Genomic DNA, 18,227 nt, shown 5'->3' with positions numbered 1-18,227 from the left:
TAAATGCTACATAAATAATCTGCCCTTACTCAAGATGGCCAAACAGAAAAGCTAGCAGGGCATTTTTCAAAGTGATTTCTCAGCAAAATAAAGCATGATGTTAAAAATGAATGAAATATTGTTTTTGGTTTGTGGTGTTCAGATGCAGTGTAGTTCCACTTTATCTATATTAGCGGAGGGAGTTTTTTATTTAGTACTTATTTTATACTTTAAGTGCATAAACAGAGAAATTGTTATTTTGGCACACCCTTGGTACGTTCACATGGACCAATTCCGCTGAAACGGACTTGCCTACACACGATCACACCAAAGTCCGATTGTTTAGAACGCGGTGACGTACAACACGTACGACAGGACTAGAAAAATGAAGTTCAATAGCCAGTAGCCAATAGCTGCCCTTGTGTCGTTTTTGGTCCGTTGGAACAGCATACAGACGAACAGTTTTCCCGATAGGAATTGATTCCGTCTGAAAGATTTAAAACCTATTTCTAGGTCTGTCAGAATTTTCAAAAAAAAAAAAAGTCAGCTGAAGCCCACACACACAATCGGAATATACAATTAAATGATTCTTCTGCCGGAAAGTCCGACTGTGTTTACACAGCATAAAGCCTCCTTCACATTGGAGCTGAGGCCTATATTCCATGAATCGGCCATTTGTTTTTGCAGCTGAAGATGCCCAGTGCTGCAAGCAGGCAGTTTATGTAAATCCAGGGGCAGACTGACAACGCAATAGGAGATTATGGGGCCCCCAGGCAATGGGAGATTATAGGGCCCCCAGGCAATGGGAGATTATAGGGCCCCCAGGCAATAGATTATGGGGCCACAAAGTATACATACACACACACATACAGTATACACACACAGACACACAATATACACGCACAGTATACACACACAGACACACAATATACACACACAGAATACACATACACACACTGAAAAGATACTGGAGAGGCGGGGCAGCTATAATCTTGGGATTTTTAAAAGATTTTGACATACTGTCCCTGGTTTTATTGAGGCTGGCAACCCTGATGGGGCCCCTTAGTGGCATGTGAATGGTTATAAGGTTGCAGTGGCTGTATTTGACAGCTGTGCAGGTGAGCAGTGCCAAGGGCATATTGGATGTGTTTGTGGTGTAGTTTCTCAGTGTAACTAGACCGTTTTAAATTATGGATTTTATATTTTAACAAAATTAAACATAATAGCCTGATATCCAGTTTAAAATTCAGGGTATTAATACATATGCAACAACATTTAAATACAACATAAATGCAAAATAAAGTGTGAAAACAAGTACATAATTAAACTATGTTGCTCGATGTCATAATGCGTGCAGAATTCTCACAGAAATATTACTTTCCTTTAGTCCCTTTTTCAGCATTTTGAAGTGAAACCCTTATGGTATTTGTGCAAATTAAGGTCTGTCCTGTGTGCAAGATCATGTTGTTATTGTGCCTGTATCTGCATCAGGTTGCATGCAGGCAGCCTATAGAAGTTGATGCAGAAGCTACATTGATGCATGTAGCTGCATGTCAAAATTTGAAATGTGGGCAGGAGTGGGTGCGTGGAACCGAACGTGCACTTTCTGTGTTCGAATCCTTGCACCTGCTCTTGCCTGCATCTGCATTCACCTCTATATGCTGCCTGCACGCAGCCGGGGGTGGATGCAGGCACAATAACAAAGAGAGCCTGCATGTAGGACTGCTGTCAACGCCCATCTGAATGAAGCCTAAGTTGAATGACAACTGACAACTTAAAGCTTCCATTAAAAAACAGCAACTGACGACTAAGAGATGAAAAACACATACTGACAGTGATGGATTTTTGCTGGTGTTTAGCTGAAGCTAAAAAAAAATACTGTATATAGAGTTCTGTGAAACTAGATTAAAAACCACACGACTTCCCAGAAGCCTTGTAAAAAAAAAAAAAAGTGACAGGTTCATAATGACATCTCACTTCCTTTTATAACATGTATGGCTGGCGGCAAGAAGAAAAAATATTCACAAGTACATAGGGACCTATTAAGTTCTGTCTTGTTGGCTCTGACTGTAAACCCACTAGTTCCTAAAATGTTCTAAAGTTAATGCATAAATAACTGTGATCTGTACAAGTGGCCCAAACAAATTTGGGTACTGTAGTCTGCATAGTTCCCACCACTGGTGGCCGCTCAGCCCCTAATGTACATGCAGGGTGCCAGACGCATGGATTTCTATGGGGTTTTTATTTTTATTTTGGAAGTACATGATATTGGAGCCTAAAGCAGATGGATGGTGGGACAGACAGACAGAGGGATAGATAGATTAGATAGATAGATAGATAGATAGATAGATAGATAGATAGATAGATAGATAGATAGATAGATAGATAGATAGATAGATAGATATTGGGTGGGAGATATAGATGGATGGATGGTGGAATAGATGGATGGTGGGATAGAAAGATGGATGGATGGTGGGACAGACAGACAGTGGGATAGATAGATGGATGGTGGGATAGACAGACAGAGGGATAGATAGATGGATGGATGGATGGATGGTGGGATAGACAGACAGAGGGATAGATAGATGGATGGTGGGATAGACAGACAGACAGTGGGATAGACAGACAGACAGAGGGATAGATAATTTTTTTTCTGACTACAGCGGGGGGGGGGGGGTGGGGGGGGGGGCGGCGCCCAGGCGCCCCCTATGGACGGGCCGCCACTGCTTCCCTCCTAGTTAGCTTCTGTAAACTACCAATTGCACTGTAACCCATGTACATTTTTGTAGTTCATATTGGAAAAACAGCCTAAGGCCTCTTTCACACGGCTAATCCGTTCAGGTCCACCACTCAGTTTTTCAGGCGGACCTGAACGGATGCTCCATAGACCTCTATGGAGCATCGGATGTCAGCGACCCACTCTGATCCGAAAAAGTGTGATGGAGGAAAACCTATTTTTCCACTCGTCTGCGGATCGGATCAGGTGACGACGGACTCTGTGGTTCGTCGTCATCCGATCTCCCATAGGGGAGAGCGGCGCTGTGACAGGTCCGTCCCTGCGCAGTGTGCAGAGACAGACCTGTCATCTTTCTGCTCAGCGGAGATCGCTTCCGGCGATCCCCGCTGAGCAAGCGGATATCCACGGGGCGGGTCATCATTGATCCGCCTTGTATGAAAGAGCCCTTAGGTGCTAACTATGGCTTCTTCCATAGATTCAGTGGCGGAATGATGTAGCCACCTAGGGGCAGGAAGTGTGTTATTTGCAGGATTACTACTTTCTGTCCCACAAGTGGAACTTATGCTAAAGTGGTGCTAAAGGTACAAGGTAAACCCTCCCATACCTGAGCCCAACTTTGATCGAGTGATGAGCAGGAAAGCAGCAACTCTCCTGGCTCTCTTTCTTCTTATTGGACAGAGAGGCAGCAGCCAGAGCCATTGTCAAGCACAGCAATTGAGGGGGGACGAGCTGAGCACAGAGTCAGCTCTGGAGCAATCATACATGAGTGCTTCAATACCAAGCATCCATAGCAGCTTGGTATGGATGCACTCAGCAGAGGTGAGGAGTCAGGAGCACTGGCAGAGGACCCAAGAAGAGGAGGACTGAGCTGCTGGGTGCAAACCATTAACAGAGCAGGTAAGTATGGCTTTTCTTTTTTTCTTTTACCTTTGGAAATGATTTAATTCCACTCTTTTGCAGGTCTTGCCCAAAAAAGTGTTCCCATTGGAAGATTTCCTCTTCTGTTTTGTTCTGGGGACAGCTCAATATTTAGCATTTCCTCTCACTTTCTTTTTCTATGTCACCAAAACAGAAACAGAAAGGTGAATATTCCCAATGGGGACACAGTAATATAAACTTGCCATAGGTTTTAACAGTGGTCCCCACTCTATCCAAAACTAAAATGTTTTTCCCTAGAGATAGACTTTAAGTATACCAAGCTAATACTATAGCGCTGTGTAGAAAGCTGTTGTTAATAATAATCCTTTGATAACACTTAATAGCTGTTATGATGCAGGTTTTGGATTCGCAATCCCAGTTATTAAAGTATTTCTGTAATCTAATGTGTGCCCTTAATTATTTAGGATAAAAGATACTTTGTCTCTTTCACCCCAAAACATTTATGAAATATATTCCTCCTCATCACTGTGCTCCTCATAGCATATGCAGAGTGCAGAGCTGTGGGAAGGACCTGGCAGGTCTACCCACTACAGGCTGCCTGCAGAGAACTACAGGAAGGGGCAGATACAAGACCAGTCATCCTACACAAAGAGAGAGAGCAGCAGTGACTGGTCTATGGAATAAAAGGCAAGGTTTCACACTAGATTATTGCAAATCTGGAATAAATACACAAAGCATTCAAGGAAGAATACACATGACTCTTGTATTTAGACCAGCGGTCCCCAACCTTTTTGGCACCGGGGACCTGCTGAGTGGAAGAAAAACACACAGGGGGTAAGCGATTTTTAGTGGGCAATTTGTCAGAGCAATGGCTGGTGATAGCGCTTCAATCATCACAGCACCGTGCTTGATATGATGTCAGGGTGATTGAAGCGCATTATTTTGTATTATTACATTGGAGTAATAAATAGCTTAACTCACTATAATGCAGAATCAGTGGGAGCCCTGAGCGTGTCACTTGCCATTGTCATCTGCCACCAGATGCAGCTTGTGCCTTACCTTGTCGCCTGCCACCAGATGCGGCTTGTGACTTGCCATGTCACCTGTCATCAGATGCGGAATGTCACTTGGTACTTTACCTGCCACAAGATGCGGAATGTCACTTGCCATGCTGCCTACCACCAGATGTGGAATGTCACATGCCATGCTGCCTGCCACCAGATGTGAAATGTCACTTGCCACGCTGCCTGCCACCAGATGCAGAATGTAACATGCCATGCTGCCTGCCACCAGATGTGAAATGTCACTTGAAACGCTGCCTGCCACCAGATGTGGAATGTCACTTGCCATGCTGCCTGCCACTAGATGTGGATTGTCACTTGCCACCAGATAGGGATTGATACTTGCCACGCTGCCTGCTACCAGATGTGGATTTTCACTTGCCACACTGCCTGCCACCAGATATGGATTGATACTTGCCACACTGCCTGCTACCAGATGTGGATTTTCACTTGCCACACTGATTGCCACCAGATGTGGATTGTCACTTGCCACGCTGCCTGCTACCAGATGTGGATTTTCACTTGCCACACTGCCTGCCACCAGATGTGGATTGTCACTTTGCACACTGCCTGCTACCAGATGTGGATTGCCACTTGCCAAGCTGCCTGCCACCAGATGTGAATTGTCACTGCATTGGTGACAGCAATGGTCGATTTAGCACAGAGGCCTGTGGTGGGGTCTGAGCGAAGGCAGGAGAGCAGTGATGTGGGGAAGGCGGTGAGAGACGATATCATCTCCCTGCTCCCTGCCGCACCTCCGACATTGAGGCTGACAGAACACCGGCTGTGAGGGCGGAAGAGTGGTGATGCATGGTTGGGGTCACCTCTGCTTCCCGCCCGCTTGCTTCGCTCATCCACCCGGCTCTCATGCCGGCTACCCGGCTCTCTCATGTTTCCCGCCCGGCTCTTTCATGCTGCAGCCCACTACTGCACTGGTTGCAGAGAGGCCACGGCCCAGTAGTGGGCTGCGATTCAGTGGTTGGGAACCCCTGATTTAGACAATATTAGCTTATCCCGGAGTTCAACTTTAAGTCACATACATTCCCTGTTTGTTTAATTCTCCTGCACATGGCTGGAAGTTGAAGCACACAGCACATGATTTTAATTCACTTTAATAAATAACCCACCGTAGCAGTGTCTCCTCAATAATATTTACTATTATGCTGCTTTTGTCAGTGCATATCTTAAAATGATAGGTTTTCACTTTATGGCACAATTATTTATTCTGGTTCTACAAGTGTCAAGTGGTTATGGAAAATTTGTAATTGTAAATACTTTAACATACTGTGGCTCTTCCTATATTGTAACTCAATTGTGCAGATTTTTCCCTTGTAGATTGTGCATTTCTTTGCAAATTCTTTATTTATATCAATGAAGTACCCAACAAAGCAATACAAGACAAAACAATAATAACGTCTCACAAAAAAGTAAAAATTGTAAAAGAATAAGATGTCAGGGCATATGCAGAGAAAATCAGAGTGCAAAACTGCCAAATGAATAACATATACATAAATGTCAGGAAAAGAAGTCTCATCAAATGTGGAAAGGCCCAACCAGTGTAGATAGTAATCCTAGAGATGTAGATTTTTGCATTTCATCCAATATGCAAAGAATCAATCAAATTATTGACATCTCTGAACCAATCAGTCATATGTGTTACTAATTAAAAATTGAGTAATTTCAACCCCCCAATTACATAATCATTGACTTTATTCTTTTTTGAATACCATTTGCCTATACTTAGTCTTGATTTTTTGCGTTTTACATGATGTAATGGAATCTTTTTTGTTTTCATTGTAGGCTTCTTCTGATATCAGTCACTCTACTGTCTATCTATTCTTTAAACCTTTTACTGAAATGTTCCCAGGAAACAGGTAATTTTTAGTTCTTCAGCTCTACCATACGTATGCCATGTTTATAAAGTTTGAATTACTCAGTTGTTACTGAGTAAACCTTAAACTTTATATTTACTAGTATAATTATATGTTGAGGTATAAATAATACAGCCATACAGTTTTACATAAGCACACTATTTACACAGCAGCACAAGAGTTCTTTCAGCATTTTCATCAGTAGAATTCCATGATCCCCCATTTTGTGGATGTTTGTTGTGATATTCTGAACATCGGTAATTCTGAGCTCACTTCAAAAAATAGACAGTTCTCATGGGGTTGATTAGCTGTTCAAAACGTGAAAAAGCAGTTCAGTGTTTTACCACTTAAGGACCGAGTCTCTTTCTGAGATTTGTTGTTTACAAGTTAAAAACTGTTTTTTGTTTGCTAGCGAACTAGAGAATAAAATGATGGCCATTGCAATACTTTCTGACACACCGTATTTGTGCAGCGGTCTTACAAGCCCACTTTTTTTGCAAAAAATACACATTTTTGAATTAAAAAATAAGACAACAGTAAAGTTAGCCCAATTTTTTTCTTTTTATATTGCGAAAGATAATGTTACGCCGAGTAAATTGACACCCAACATGTCACGCTTCAAAATTGCGCCCGCTCGTGTAATGGCGACAAACTGTTACCCTTAAAAATCTCCATAGGCGACGTTTAAAAAATTCTACATTCTTTGCATGTTTTGAGTTACAGAGGAGTTCTAGAATTATTGCTCTTGCTCTATCGATCGCATCGATACCTCACATGTGTGGTTTGAACATAGTTTTCATATGTGGGTGCTACTCAGGTATGCGTTCGCTTCTGCACGTGAGCTCGTTGGGACGGGGAGTGTTTCCATTTTTTTTCTTATTTATTTTACCTTTTATTTTTTTATTTTTACACTGTTCTTTAAAAAAAAAAGTGTCACATTTATTTCTATATAAACATCTCTTGTAATAGAAAAAAAGCATGACGGGATCTCTGAAATATGAGATCTGGGGTCAAAAAGACCTCAGACCTCATATTTACACTAAAATGCAATAAAAATAAATAATGGCCCTTTAAGAGCTATGGGCAGAAGTGACATTTTGACATTGCTTCCGACCCTGCAATGATACTGAGATGGGTGGGGGCCATCTTTTCCTCACTCGTCTCCATGTCACACAAGGAGCAACATCCGATCACCTCCGCCGCTGCCAATGGCTCCAGTAAGTGGAGGAGGGCATCGGAGTGCAACGGGGGGGGGCCCTCTCCTGCCACCGATAAAAGTGATCTTGAGGCAAATCCATGACAGAGACCCCTTTTAACTTGAAGCAGACCAACCGCTGAGAAGAGGATACCGGGGTTATGGTAGCTAGCTGCTGCCATAACAATGATATTCCTCTTCAAAGTACCGACGTATAACGACGGTGGGTGGTCTGGAAGTGGTTAAAGCTAAAGTATAATCTAATTATAACTTGCCTTGAAATTTTTAAATAAAGCTTTTCCATTTCATGATATACTTTATGTAGCACACCCCATAAGGAACCGCAGGTTTGATGAGCCCTCTGAGACTTAAGTCAGTCATACTTGGATCAAAATCCAGCCGGGTTCAGCACGGACGGGACAAATTTTGATCAATGTGTGAGCAGGCTAAGTCGATCCTTAGATAGACTTGAATACAACCAGCCTGCCAAATATTTCTTCATGCGATTCCTGCCAGTGACTATAGCCGCTACCCTAGCATTTCTAGCTGTGGCCATCGTGAGTAAGGGCAGATGATTCATGTAGCAGTTACTTCCTGGAATCTATCAGCCCTTAACTCAGGCATGCAGGCATAAGGCTGTGTATAGCTGAGAAACCCCTCACCCCTTCCTGAAAACTTCTGGAATGTATGACATCAATAAATAAGAAATATATCAGAAATATTATATACTTTCCTATTTATATATAAATATAAAAATATATATATATATATATATATATATATATATATATAATTATTATTATTATACAGGTTTTATATAGCGCCAACAGTTTGCTCAGTGCTTTACAACAGGAGGGCAGACATTACAGTTACATTACAATTTGGTACAAGAGCAATCAGAGGGCCCTGCTCGTTAGAGCTTAAAATCTAAAAAGGAAGGGTCAATTGATACAAAAGGTAATAGCTGTGGGGGGATGAGCTGATGGAGGAAGTAAAACAGTGTTAGTTAGAAGCAGGGTAGGTTTCTTTGAAGAGAAGGGTTTTCGGGGATCGTCTAAAGATGGATAGATTAGGGGACAGTCGGACAGATTGGGGTAGGGAGTTCCAAAGGATGGGAGAAGCTCTAAAGAAATCCTGGAGGCGAGCATGGGAGGAGGTGACAAGGGAGCTAGAGAGCAGGAGGTCTTGTGCCGCGTACACACGATCAGACTGTCCGGCGGACTTGGTCCGGCGGACCAGAGTCCGCTGGACAATCTGCCTGTGTGTGGGCTCCGGTTGACTTTTTTCCCCCAAAAGTCCGGCGGACTTAGAAAGTAGTTTTGACTCAAAAATTGTCAACAATTTTTGAGTCAAAACTACTTTCTATGCGGCCGTCTGTGCGCTAGTCCGTCGGACTTTTGAAATGAACGGACTTTCCCACACACGGAGAAAAGTCTAGGAGGAGCCTAGGATGCTGGGACGGTGACATCATAATGGGTGGGGACATCACCCGGTGACCCCGCCCATTGTCCCTATATAAGTCACCGCGCCCTGTCATTGCGGCCAGAGAGAGCATCGAGTCAACATCTCAAGGAACAAGAAGAAGAACAAGAAGAAGAGAAGGTGGCGGCGACAGAAGACAGGACCACCGCTAGTAAAAGAGCTAAAGGAAGAAAGCGGAGAGGGGGACAAGACCCCGAAGAGGGGGACAAGACCTCCAAAGTCGGAAGAAGACCCCCAGGCGGCGACGAAGAAGAAAGCCGGGCTCCTCCACTAGTTAAAGAGCTAGCAGAAGATAGCTAAGGCCCCGTACACACGAGCGGACTTTTCAACATCCAAAGTCTGACGGAATGATTCCGGCAGACTATTCGATCGTGTGTGGGCTGCAACGGACTTTTGATTCGCAAAAGTCTGACAGACTTTAGAAATGGAACATGCTTCAAATTTTTCCGCCAGAACTCTGCCGGACCCAGTTCCTACCAAAAAATTTGCTCGTGTGTATGCTATTCCGACGGACTAAAACCGACGCTAGGGCAGCTATTGGCTACTGGCTATGAACTTCCTTATTCGAGTCCAGTCGTACGTCATCACGTTCGAATCCATCGGAGTTTGGTGTGATTGTGTGTGGCCAAGTCCGCTCATTCGAAAAGTCCGTCAGAACTCTGTCGGAACTCCGTCAGAACTCAGTCGAAAGTCTGTCGGACTTAATCCCTCGAAAAGTCCGCTTGTGTGTACGCGGCATAAGGAGTCAGGCGAGAAGACCCCCCCCAAGTCAGAAGAAGACCCTCGGAGCTGTGCAATAAATTATTTTAAACCCTTGTGTGGTGTTTTTTTTTTAACTTTTTTTTCACCAGGTGAATGGGTAGGGGTACATTGTACCCCATGCTCATTCACATAGGGTGGGGGGCCGGTATCTGGGGGCCCCCTTATTAAAGGGGCCTCCCGGATTCCGATAAGCCCCCCGCCCGCACACCCTGACAACCAACGGACAGGGTTGTCGGGAAGAGGCCCTTGTCCTCATCAACATGGGGTGGCGTGCTTGGATAAGGGTCTTATATGGACCTTGGGGGGGGACCCCCACGCCGTTTTTTCAGCGTAGGGCTTCCCCTTTAAGTCCATACCATGTGACGGGGCCAGCGACGTGTCAATCTCGTCGATGGAGGCGGCGACATTGACTTCCTTCGCTAGTCCCGGCTACCTGGAGCCGCGTTCAAAATGAACGGAATTTCCTCCGTGTGTGGGCAGGTCCGTTCATTTAAAAAGTATGGTGGACTAACGCCATAGTGTCCGCCGGAAAAGTCCGGTTGTGTGTGGGCAGGTCCGGTCGTTCGGAAAGTCCGGCGGACCTCCGCTTCAAAGTCCGGCAGTTTGTCCGCCGGGCTAAGTCCGCCAGACAGTCTGATCATGTGTACGTGGCATTGGGATGACCGAAGAGAGTGGCTTGGTTGGTATTTTGGGACTAGGTTAGTGATGTAACTAGGGGCAGAATTATGTATGGCTTTGTAAATTATTGTTAGTAGAGTGGAAGCCAGTGGAGGGATTGGCAGAGGGGGGTGGAAGACACTGAATGGCTGTTAAGGTGTAGGAGTCTGGCAACGGCATTCATTATGGACTGAAGGGGGGATAGTCTATGTAAAGGTAATCCAATGAGGAGGGAGTTACAGTAGTCAAGGCAAGAGATGACCAGGGAGTGAATTAGAAGCTTGGTGGTGTCATTAGTTAAAAAGGGGTGTATTCTGAAAATGTTGCGGAGGCTAAGGCGGCATGATTTGGACAGGGCTTGTATGTGGGTCTGAAAGGACAGTTCAGAGTCTAAGGATACCCCTAGCACCCTGGCATGTGGGGACGGACTGATAGATGTGCCATTGATCTTGACAGAGAAGTCAGGTGAAGGGGCACATGGGGGAGAAAATATTAAGAGCTCGGTTTTAGATAGATTAAGTTTGAGGAAGTGATGTGACATCCAGGCTGATACGTCTGTTAGTAGATCAGTGATGCGTGAGGAGATTGATGGGGTGAGCTGAGGGGCAGAGAGATAGATTTGGGTGCCATCAGCATATAAATGGTAGTGAAAGCCATGGGAGGCTATCAACTGACCCAGGGAGGACGTGTAGATCGAGAACAGTAGAGGACCAAGGACAGAACCTTGGGGGACCCCAACGGAAAGGGGAGTTGGAGAAGAGGAAGTGGAGTGGTAAGTGACACTGAAGGTGCGATGAGATAGGTTAGATTCAAACCAACGGAGAGTGCAGCCATGGAGACAAAGCAAATTGAGTTTTTTGAGGAGGAGGGGGTGGTCAACTGTATCAAAGGCAGCAGAAAGGTCCAAGAGTAAGAATATGAAATAATGACTGTTGGTTCTGGCTGTTGTTTGTGAGTTTTATTTTTATATATATATATATATATATATATATATATATATATATATAAATATAGCTGGTTGCTAAAGAGGGGGCCGGGAAGCGTCATCAGCTGAGTCATCAGCTGTCAGTTTCCTGCTGACAGCTGAATGTTAAAAGAAAAAAAAAGCAGGCAAAAATAAACCGCAAAAAAAAAAAAAAGGTGTGGGCCCCCCCCCCCCAGTTCTATACCAGGCCCTTCTGGTGTAGTATGGATTCAGAAGGGCCCCCCCCCCCCCGCCAATTTTTTTTCTTTAAATGGCGTGGGGTCCCCCCCAAAATCCATACCAGACCCTTACCCTTTGCCAGGAATTTTTTTTTTCTACATACAGCTGTCACTAAAAACCCATAAGTGTGAAGCTAGGGTAAAACCCAACCCTGAGAAAACTAAAAGTAGCTAAATCTATAAAAAGTACAATGTCTATCTGACTGCATACACTATATTGTCAAAAGTATTGGGACATCTGCCTTCACACATACATGAACTTTAATGGCATCCCAGTCTTGGTCCTTAGGGTTCAATATTGAGTTGGCCCACCCTGTAGCTATAACAGCTTTAGCTCTATCCAGAAAGGCTGTCCACAAGGTTTAGGAGTTTGTCTATGGGAATGTTTGACCACTCTCCCAGATGCGCATTTGTGAGGTTAGGCACTGATGTGGGCGAGAAGGCCCGACTTGCAGTCTCCGCTCAAATTCATCCCAAAAGTGTTCTATCGGGTTGAGGTCAGGACTCTGTGCAGTCCAGTCAAGTTCCTCCACCCCAAACTCGCTCATCCCTATCTTTATGGACCTTGGTTTGTGCACTGGTGTGCAGTAATATTGGAACAGGAAGGGCTATCCCCAAACTGTTCCACAAAGTTGGGAGCATTAAATTTTCCAAAATGTCTTGGTATGCTGACGCATTAAGAGTTCCCTCCACTGAAACTAAGGGGCCAAGCCCAACTCCTGAAAAACAAGCCCACAGCATAATCCCCCCTCCACCAAATGATTTGGACCAGTGCACAAAGCAAGGTCCTTAAAGACATGAATGAGTGAGTTTGGGGTGGATGAACTTGACTGGCTTGCAAATTTTCTTCTAACTTCCTTTTGCGTCTCTGGGACAGGAGGTAAATAGAAATGTCCCTAGTGACACACAGACAGTAAAAAAATAACCTGGCAGGGGATTCAACCCTCCGCTACCCTTCGCTACTCTACCAAAACAGAAAAAAAAATGGTTTTGGCTAAACAAGGTCCATAAAGACATGGATGAGCGAGTATGGGGTGGAGAAACTTGACTGACCTCAACCCGATAGAACACCTTTGGGATGAAAAAGAGCGGAGACTGTGAGCCAGGCCTTCTCGGCCACATGAGTGTCTGACCTCACAAATGCACTTCTGAAAGAATGGTCAAATATTCCCATAGACACACTCCTAAACCTTGTGGAGGGTCAAACCTTTTCATGGATTAAATGGTTATGCAAATTCTTTATAAGTCAAAGTGCTGTTCTTTAAAAATATGTATATCCTGTTGCAACCACATTGAATGAAAAAACACTCAGAACTGATATAAATACAAAAATGTGGGTCTTGTTTTGAAAGGGATACTTATTCATTGTGGTTTGTGTGGATGGCTTCTAACTCAATAATGTACTAAAGACTAACGTTGTTGTTTTTATTTAACCAGGATGTATGGTATATGAGAAGCTGGGGGAACAAGTATTTGGCACACCAGGAAGGTTGCTAGTGTTCGGATCAACATCTCTTCAGAATGTTGGTGGTAAGTACACGACTAATGTATATTACGTAATAATAGTACGACGTATGCTTTTCATTTTTTCCTAAAAAGGTCTATAACTCCAGGACACAAAGGTTACATTATATGACTTATGTAAGAGAACTAGGACTATAATCCAAAGCAATGCATGTAAACGTATGCTCTGCTCTACACACTTCGAAGTATATAATATTGCTTCCCTTGTCATGCAGTCTATTCTATTATGTAAGCTTCTATTGCACAAAAAGGAAGCAACAAAATTACAGTTGTTAGTTCTCCTTGACAGAATTACTAGAGAGGAAATTCGCTATAATTACCACACGGTGTGGTAATTTCCAGATACTTTTACATATTTTTTATAAATGTTAACAAAACAACTTTCATGGAAATGAAAGCATAGGTATGGCAATTGTATATACAGTAGTTACGTTGGTCCAGGTTACACCAAAGTAACTATGTATGGGCCTTACCTGTGGGATCCCCATGCAATTCACTTTAATAGGCACTGCTACTACAGTTATTGAAGCTAGATCCTGGGTTAGACTTACTGCAAGAGGTTGCCCTGTTCAGCACGGGCACCATTCAGGGAACACTTTGCATTTTCTCAATGAATACAAAATGTTCTCTAATTGGAAAAGATGTCTTCACACACCTCTCCACCTCATTCATTCAGGGAATGCTTTGCATACATTGAAAAAATGCAAAGTGATCCCTAAATGGTGCCCATGCCAAGCGGGCGACCATGCCAAGTTGGCAGCCACTTAGAAGTTGAGATCTCTATATTAGCGGTACCTACTACAGTGATTTCCAAATTTCACAGGGATCCAATACATACACTATATTGTCAAAAGTATTGGGAAGCCTGCCCTTACACACACATGTCTTTATGGCCCTTGTTTGTGCACTGGTGCGCAGTCATGTTAGAACAAGAAGTGGCCATCCCCAAACTGTTCCCACAAAGTTGGGAGCATGGAATTGTCCAAAATGTCTTGTCACTGGAACTAATGGGCCAAGGCTTGTTTTGCAGGGATTGGGCTTGGTCCCTTTGTTTCAGCGCCAGCATACCAAGACATTTTGGACAATTTCATGCTCCCAACTTTGTGGGAACCGTTTGGGGATGGCACCTTACTGTTCCAATATGGCTGCACACCAGTGCACAAAGCCAAGTCCATAAGGACATGGCTGAGCAAGTTTGGGGTGGAGGAGCTTGACTGGCCTGCACAGAGACCTGACCTCAAACCAACAGAACACTTTTGAGATGAGTTAGAGCGGAGACTGCAAGCCGGGCCTTCTCAGCCAACATCAGTGCCTGACCTCACAAATGCGCTTCTGGAAGAATGGTCAAACATTCCCATAGACACACTCCTAAACCTTGTAGACAGCCTTCCCAGAAGAGTTGAAGCTGTTATAGCTGCAAAGGGTGGGCCAACTCAATATTGAACCCTACGGACTAAGACTGGGATGCTTTAAAGTTCGTGTGTGTGTAATGGCAGGCATCCTAATACTTTTGACATTATAGTGTACTTACATTGGTCCAAGCTAGACTATGAAGAAAACTGCCATAACTAAGCTTCACTTTTAAACAGCAACAACAGAAAAGTAAATTTAGCAATCCAGTAAACATTGCAACTGTGCTAAAGTCAATAAAATGTATTTTAAGGGAGTTTTAGGGGGAAAAAAATCCAGATTTGACAGGCTTATCAGAAAAATGTTGGCCAGAGCTGCAGGCCCTTGATACTTTTGGATGCAGCCTTCCATTCAAGTTTTTGTGTATGTGTGGGTGATGCTGCAGGTGGCTTTGTTTGAACCTTTAAACATGCTGAACTACAGAAAAGGAATACATTTATGGATGTAGAATGCTTGTAATCCATCCTCTCTGGGTCATCTATACCATTTATTAAGCAGATGGACTGTTACAGCATCTTGTTACTCGCTCCCTAAAGGACCAATACTCACAATGTCATAAGAGCTTATATATTTTGTCTATAATTCAAGCTTAAAACCTCATGTTTTTTTGTGTTATGATATTTTAGAGAGCAAGTGAAAAGATGCTTTACCAGCCCATCTGCTTAATAAATAGTATAAGTGACATGAGCTCTGTGCCAGGCCACACACAGGTACCTCTTTGGTTGCATGCACGTTTTTCTATTTTGTTGGGTGCTGGTCTTTGGCTGTCTTGATTGGTGGCATGGGATCACACATGTTCAGGAGTTCAGTCATCCTGGCACATAGGCACCATTCCAGAATGTAAACTAAGTTGCTTCCTTATCTCTCTGATCATGCCTGCATTGAGCAAATTGTTACAGAGTGGTGGACCTAGGTCAGTGATGGCGAACCTTGACACCCCAGATGTTTTGGAACTACATTTCCCATGATGCTCACCTACACTGCAGAGTGCATGAGCATCATGGGAAATGTTCCAAAACATCTGGGGTGCCAAGGTTCGCCATCACTGTCCTAGGTGGAGCTGCATGGTTGCTTTGCCCCATTTTAATAAAGTTGAATGTGATCTGACAAAGCAGACATTCTCAAACTTTTTATCTTGAGGAACCCTTAAAATCTTCAGGTCTCATGACCAATGAATTGGAGGTCAGTGCCCCTTACAGCGATAGTCAGTAGGAAGAATGCCCTTACCATGACAGAATGTCACTTTTAGGCCCCTTCCACAAGGATGGACCAATCAGGTTCAACTGTCAGTTTTTTAGGCAGATCTGATCGAACCATTCATAACCCTCTGTAAAGCATCGGATGTCAACAGACACGTGTTTGTTGCATCTAATGCTATCCTATCCTCTAAAAACAGACGGATGGAGGCAGGGCCGGGACAAGGGGTGGGCAGGAGGGACAGCTGCCCCTGGTGCAATGGTTTATTGCAGGGGTAGGGGGCACCCTGACCCTAACCCTAAGGGAAAGGGGGGCGCAATTTGGTGTCTTTGCCCTGGGCACTGGATAACCTTCTCCCAGCACTGGATGGGGGATCCATTCCCCATCCGTCTGGTGGATCGGATCGAATGACAGTCAGATGGAAACAGACAGGCGGTCCATTTACATCTGACTTCTTATAGAGGAAAGCAGTTCTGTCTGTGTCTTTTGCATAAGCAGAGAAGACACAGACTTGCTCAGCAGGTATCAGCATACAGATTCCCCACTGAGCAGGCGGATCTGCTAGCCAAGTCTGCCCACCAGAAACGGACCTTACAGCGAAAAAAAATCATTGTTGTCATGCAGCTGACTCTGCCACGCAGTGCTGGCTCTGGAAATATGCAAGCTCAAAGAACCCCTAGCAACTTCTGGAGGAACCCTAGTTGAGAATGTCTGCTTTAGAGTGTTGTTGTAAAACTGGGTTATTGCTGCCCAATCTGTACCCTCCACCGCTGGCTATTAAAGACATGACTACTCATAAATATGCTTATGGCATTACTATAGTTATTGTTTTTTTTTCTCTTTTACAGCAATGCTCAGCTATCTGTTTATAGTTAAGAATGAACTACCCAATGTCCTTAAATTTCTGATGGGAATAGAAGATTCAACGTAAGTCAACTTTTTAGATATTCAGTACAATCTATCATATGTTGTAAATTAAATTTCGATTTTGATCAATTTACCTTAAAAAATGTGACAGATCATCAGTCGGCAAAATATATATACTTTCTTTTAAAATATCATTTGGAAATTATCTTATGCCAAGTATTTTTTTTTTTTTAAATGCATCCATAACATAGACGTGCGCATTATGTTAGGCCTGGGCACACCCTAATCACCCCGTGCTGTCTCCCGAGATCTGCTCTGAAATGCTGTATCCATGGAGTATGTAGCTCGCGCTGCCTGTAAAACAGTTTCACAGACAGCAGGTCATGAGGCTTGCCTGAGCGCTCGGGGTATAACACTGTCAGATAATGTAACTGCTTGCAGGGAGAGAGACCAGCTGTCACAACTCAGCAGAGATGTCGAGGTTGGGCCGGACGGAACACCTATCAAACACCAGCCAATGGGATGGGGTCTTGGCGGGGAGCTATGTTTATGTGGCCACACCCCCTTTCTTAAGCAGCCCAATCATTGGCTGGTGTTTTATAGCTGTTGGGTCCTGCCCACCAGGGACATCGCGGTTGAGGTGTGACACCTGGTCTCTCTCCCTGCAAGCAGTTATATTGACTGTCAGTGTCACACACTGAGTGACTCTTGTGCCGCGTACACACGAGCGGACTGTATGGCGTACTTAGTCCGTCATACAATCCGACGGACAGTCCGTCATACTTTCCACTGAACGGACTTGACCACACATGGATACCCAAACAGTCCGACGAAAGCTTGCGCGATGACGTGTACAGCACGTACGACGGGACTAGAAATAGGAAGTCCAATACACAGCAAAGCACCCTTCCGCCGTGTAAATCCTTTCTGGGCATGCGCCATTCTTAGTCCGTCCGACTAGCATACTGACGAGCGGATTGTCCGCTGAAACCAAAGTATGACGGACAGAATTTCGAAAATTCCGAAATTCTTAGTACGCCGGACTGCACGCTGAAAAAGTCCGCTGAAGCCCACACACGAGCGGACTGTCCGCTGAAATGTGTTTCGACGGACTAAGTACGCCATACAGTACGCCCGTGTGTACGCGGCATTGCAAGTCTCACTATCTGCTGCATGTGAAACTGCCCCTCTACTCTGTCAGTGTCCATGAGTGCTGCCAATCAGTGTCCATCAGTGTTGCCCATTAGTGCCCATCAATGCTGCCATTCAGTGCCCTTAAGTGCTGCCAATCATAGCCCATCAGTGCTGCCTATCAGTGCCCATCAGTACCACCCATCAGTGTAAATCATTGCCAAGCAGTGCTGACAATCAGTGCCCATAAGTGCTGCCTATCAGTGCCAATT

At 44.3% G+C, this 18,227-nt stretch overlaps 1 protein-coding gene across 2 annotated transcripts in view; it reads left to right on the top strand.

The window, feature by feature from the left end:
• Nucleotides 1–18,227, top strand: part of SLC38A1 (solute carrier family 38 member 1) — a 138,510-nt gene that overhangs the window by 76,221 nt on the left and 44,062 nt on the right. For both annotated transcript variants that reach the window (XM_077473017.1, XM_077473018.1), the window contains 3 exons: nucleotides 6,457–6,530; nucleotides 13,264–13,356; nucleotides 16,806–16,884. In XM_077473017.1, the coding sequence (XP_077329143.1) occupies nucleotides 6,457–6,530; nucleotides 13,264–13,356; nucleotides 16,806–16,884 (246 nt within the window). The remainder of the gene's footprint in view (nucleotides 1–6,456; nucleotides 6,531–13,263; nucleotides 13,357–16,805; nucleotides 16,885–18,227) is intronic.

Source organism: Lithobates pipiens, unplaced genomic scaffold (genome assembly GCF_037356315.1).
Source record: "Lithobates pipiens isolate NorthernLeopardFrog02 unplaced genomic scaffold, aLitPip1_a1.2 Scaffold_8, whole genome shotgun sequence".
Classification (NCBI taxonomy): Eukaryota; Metazoa; Chordata; class Amphibia; order Anura; family Ranidae; genus Lithobates; species Lithobates pipiens.
Note: the sequence above shows the minus strand (reverse complement) of the source record. Positions and strands in the feature narration are given on the sequence as shown.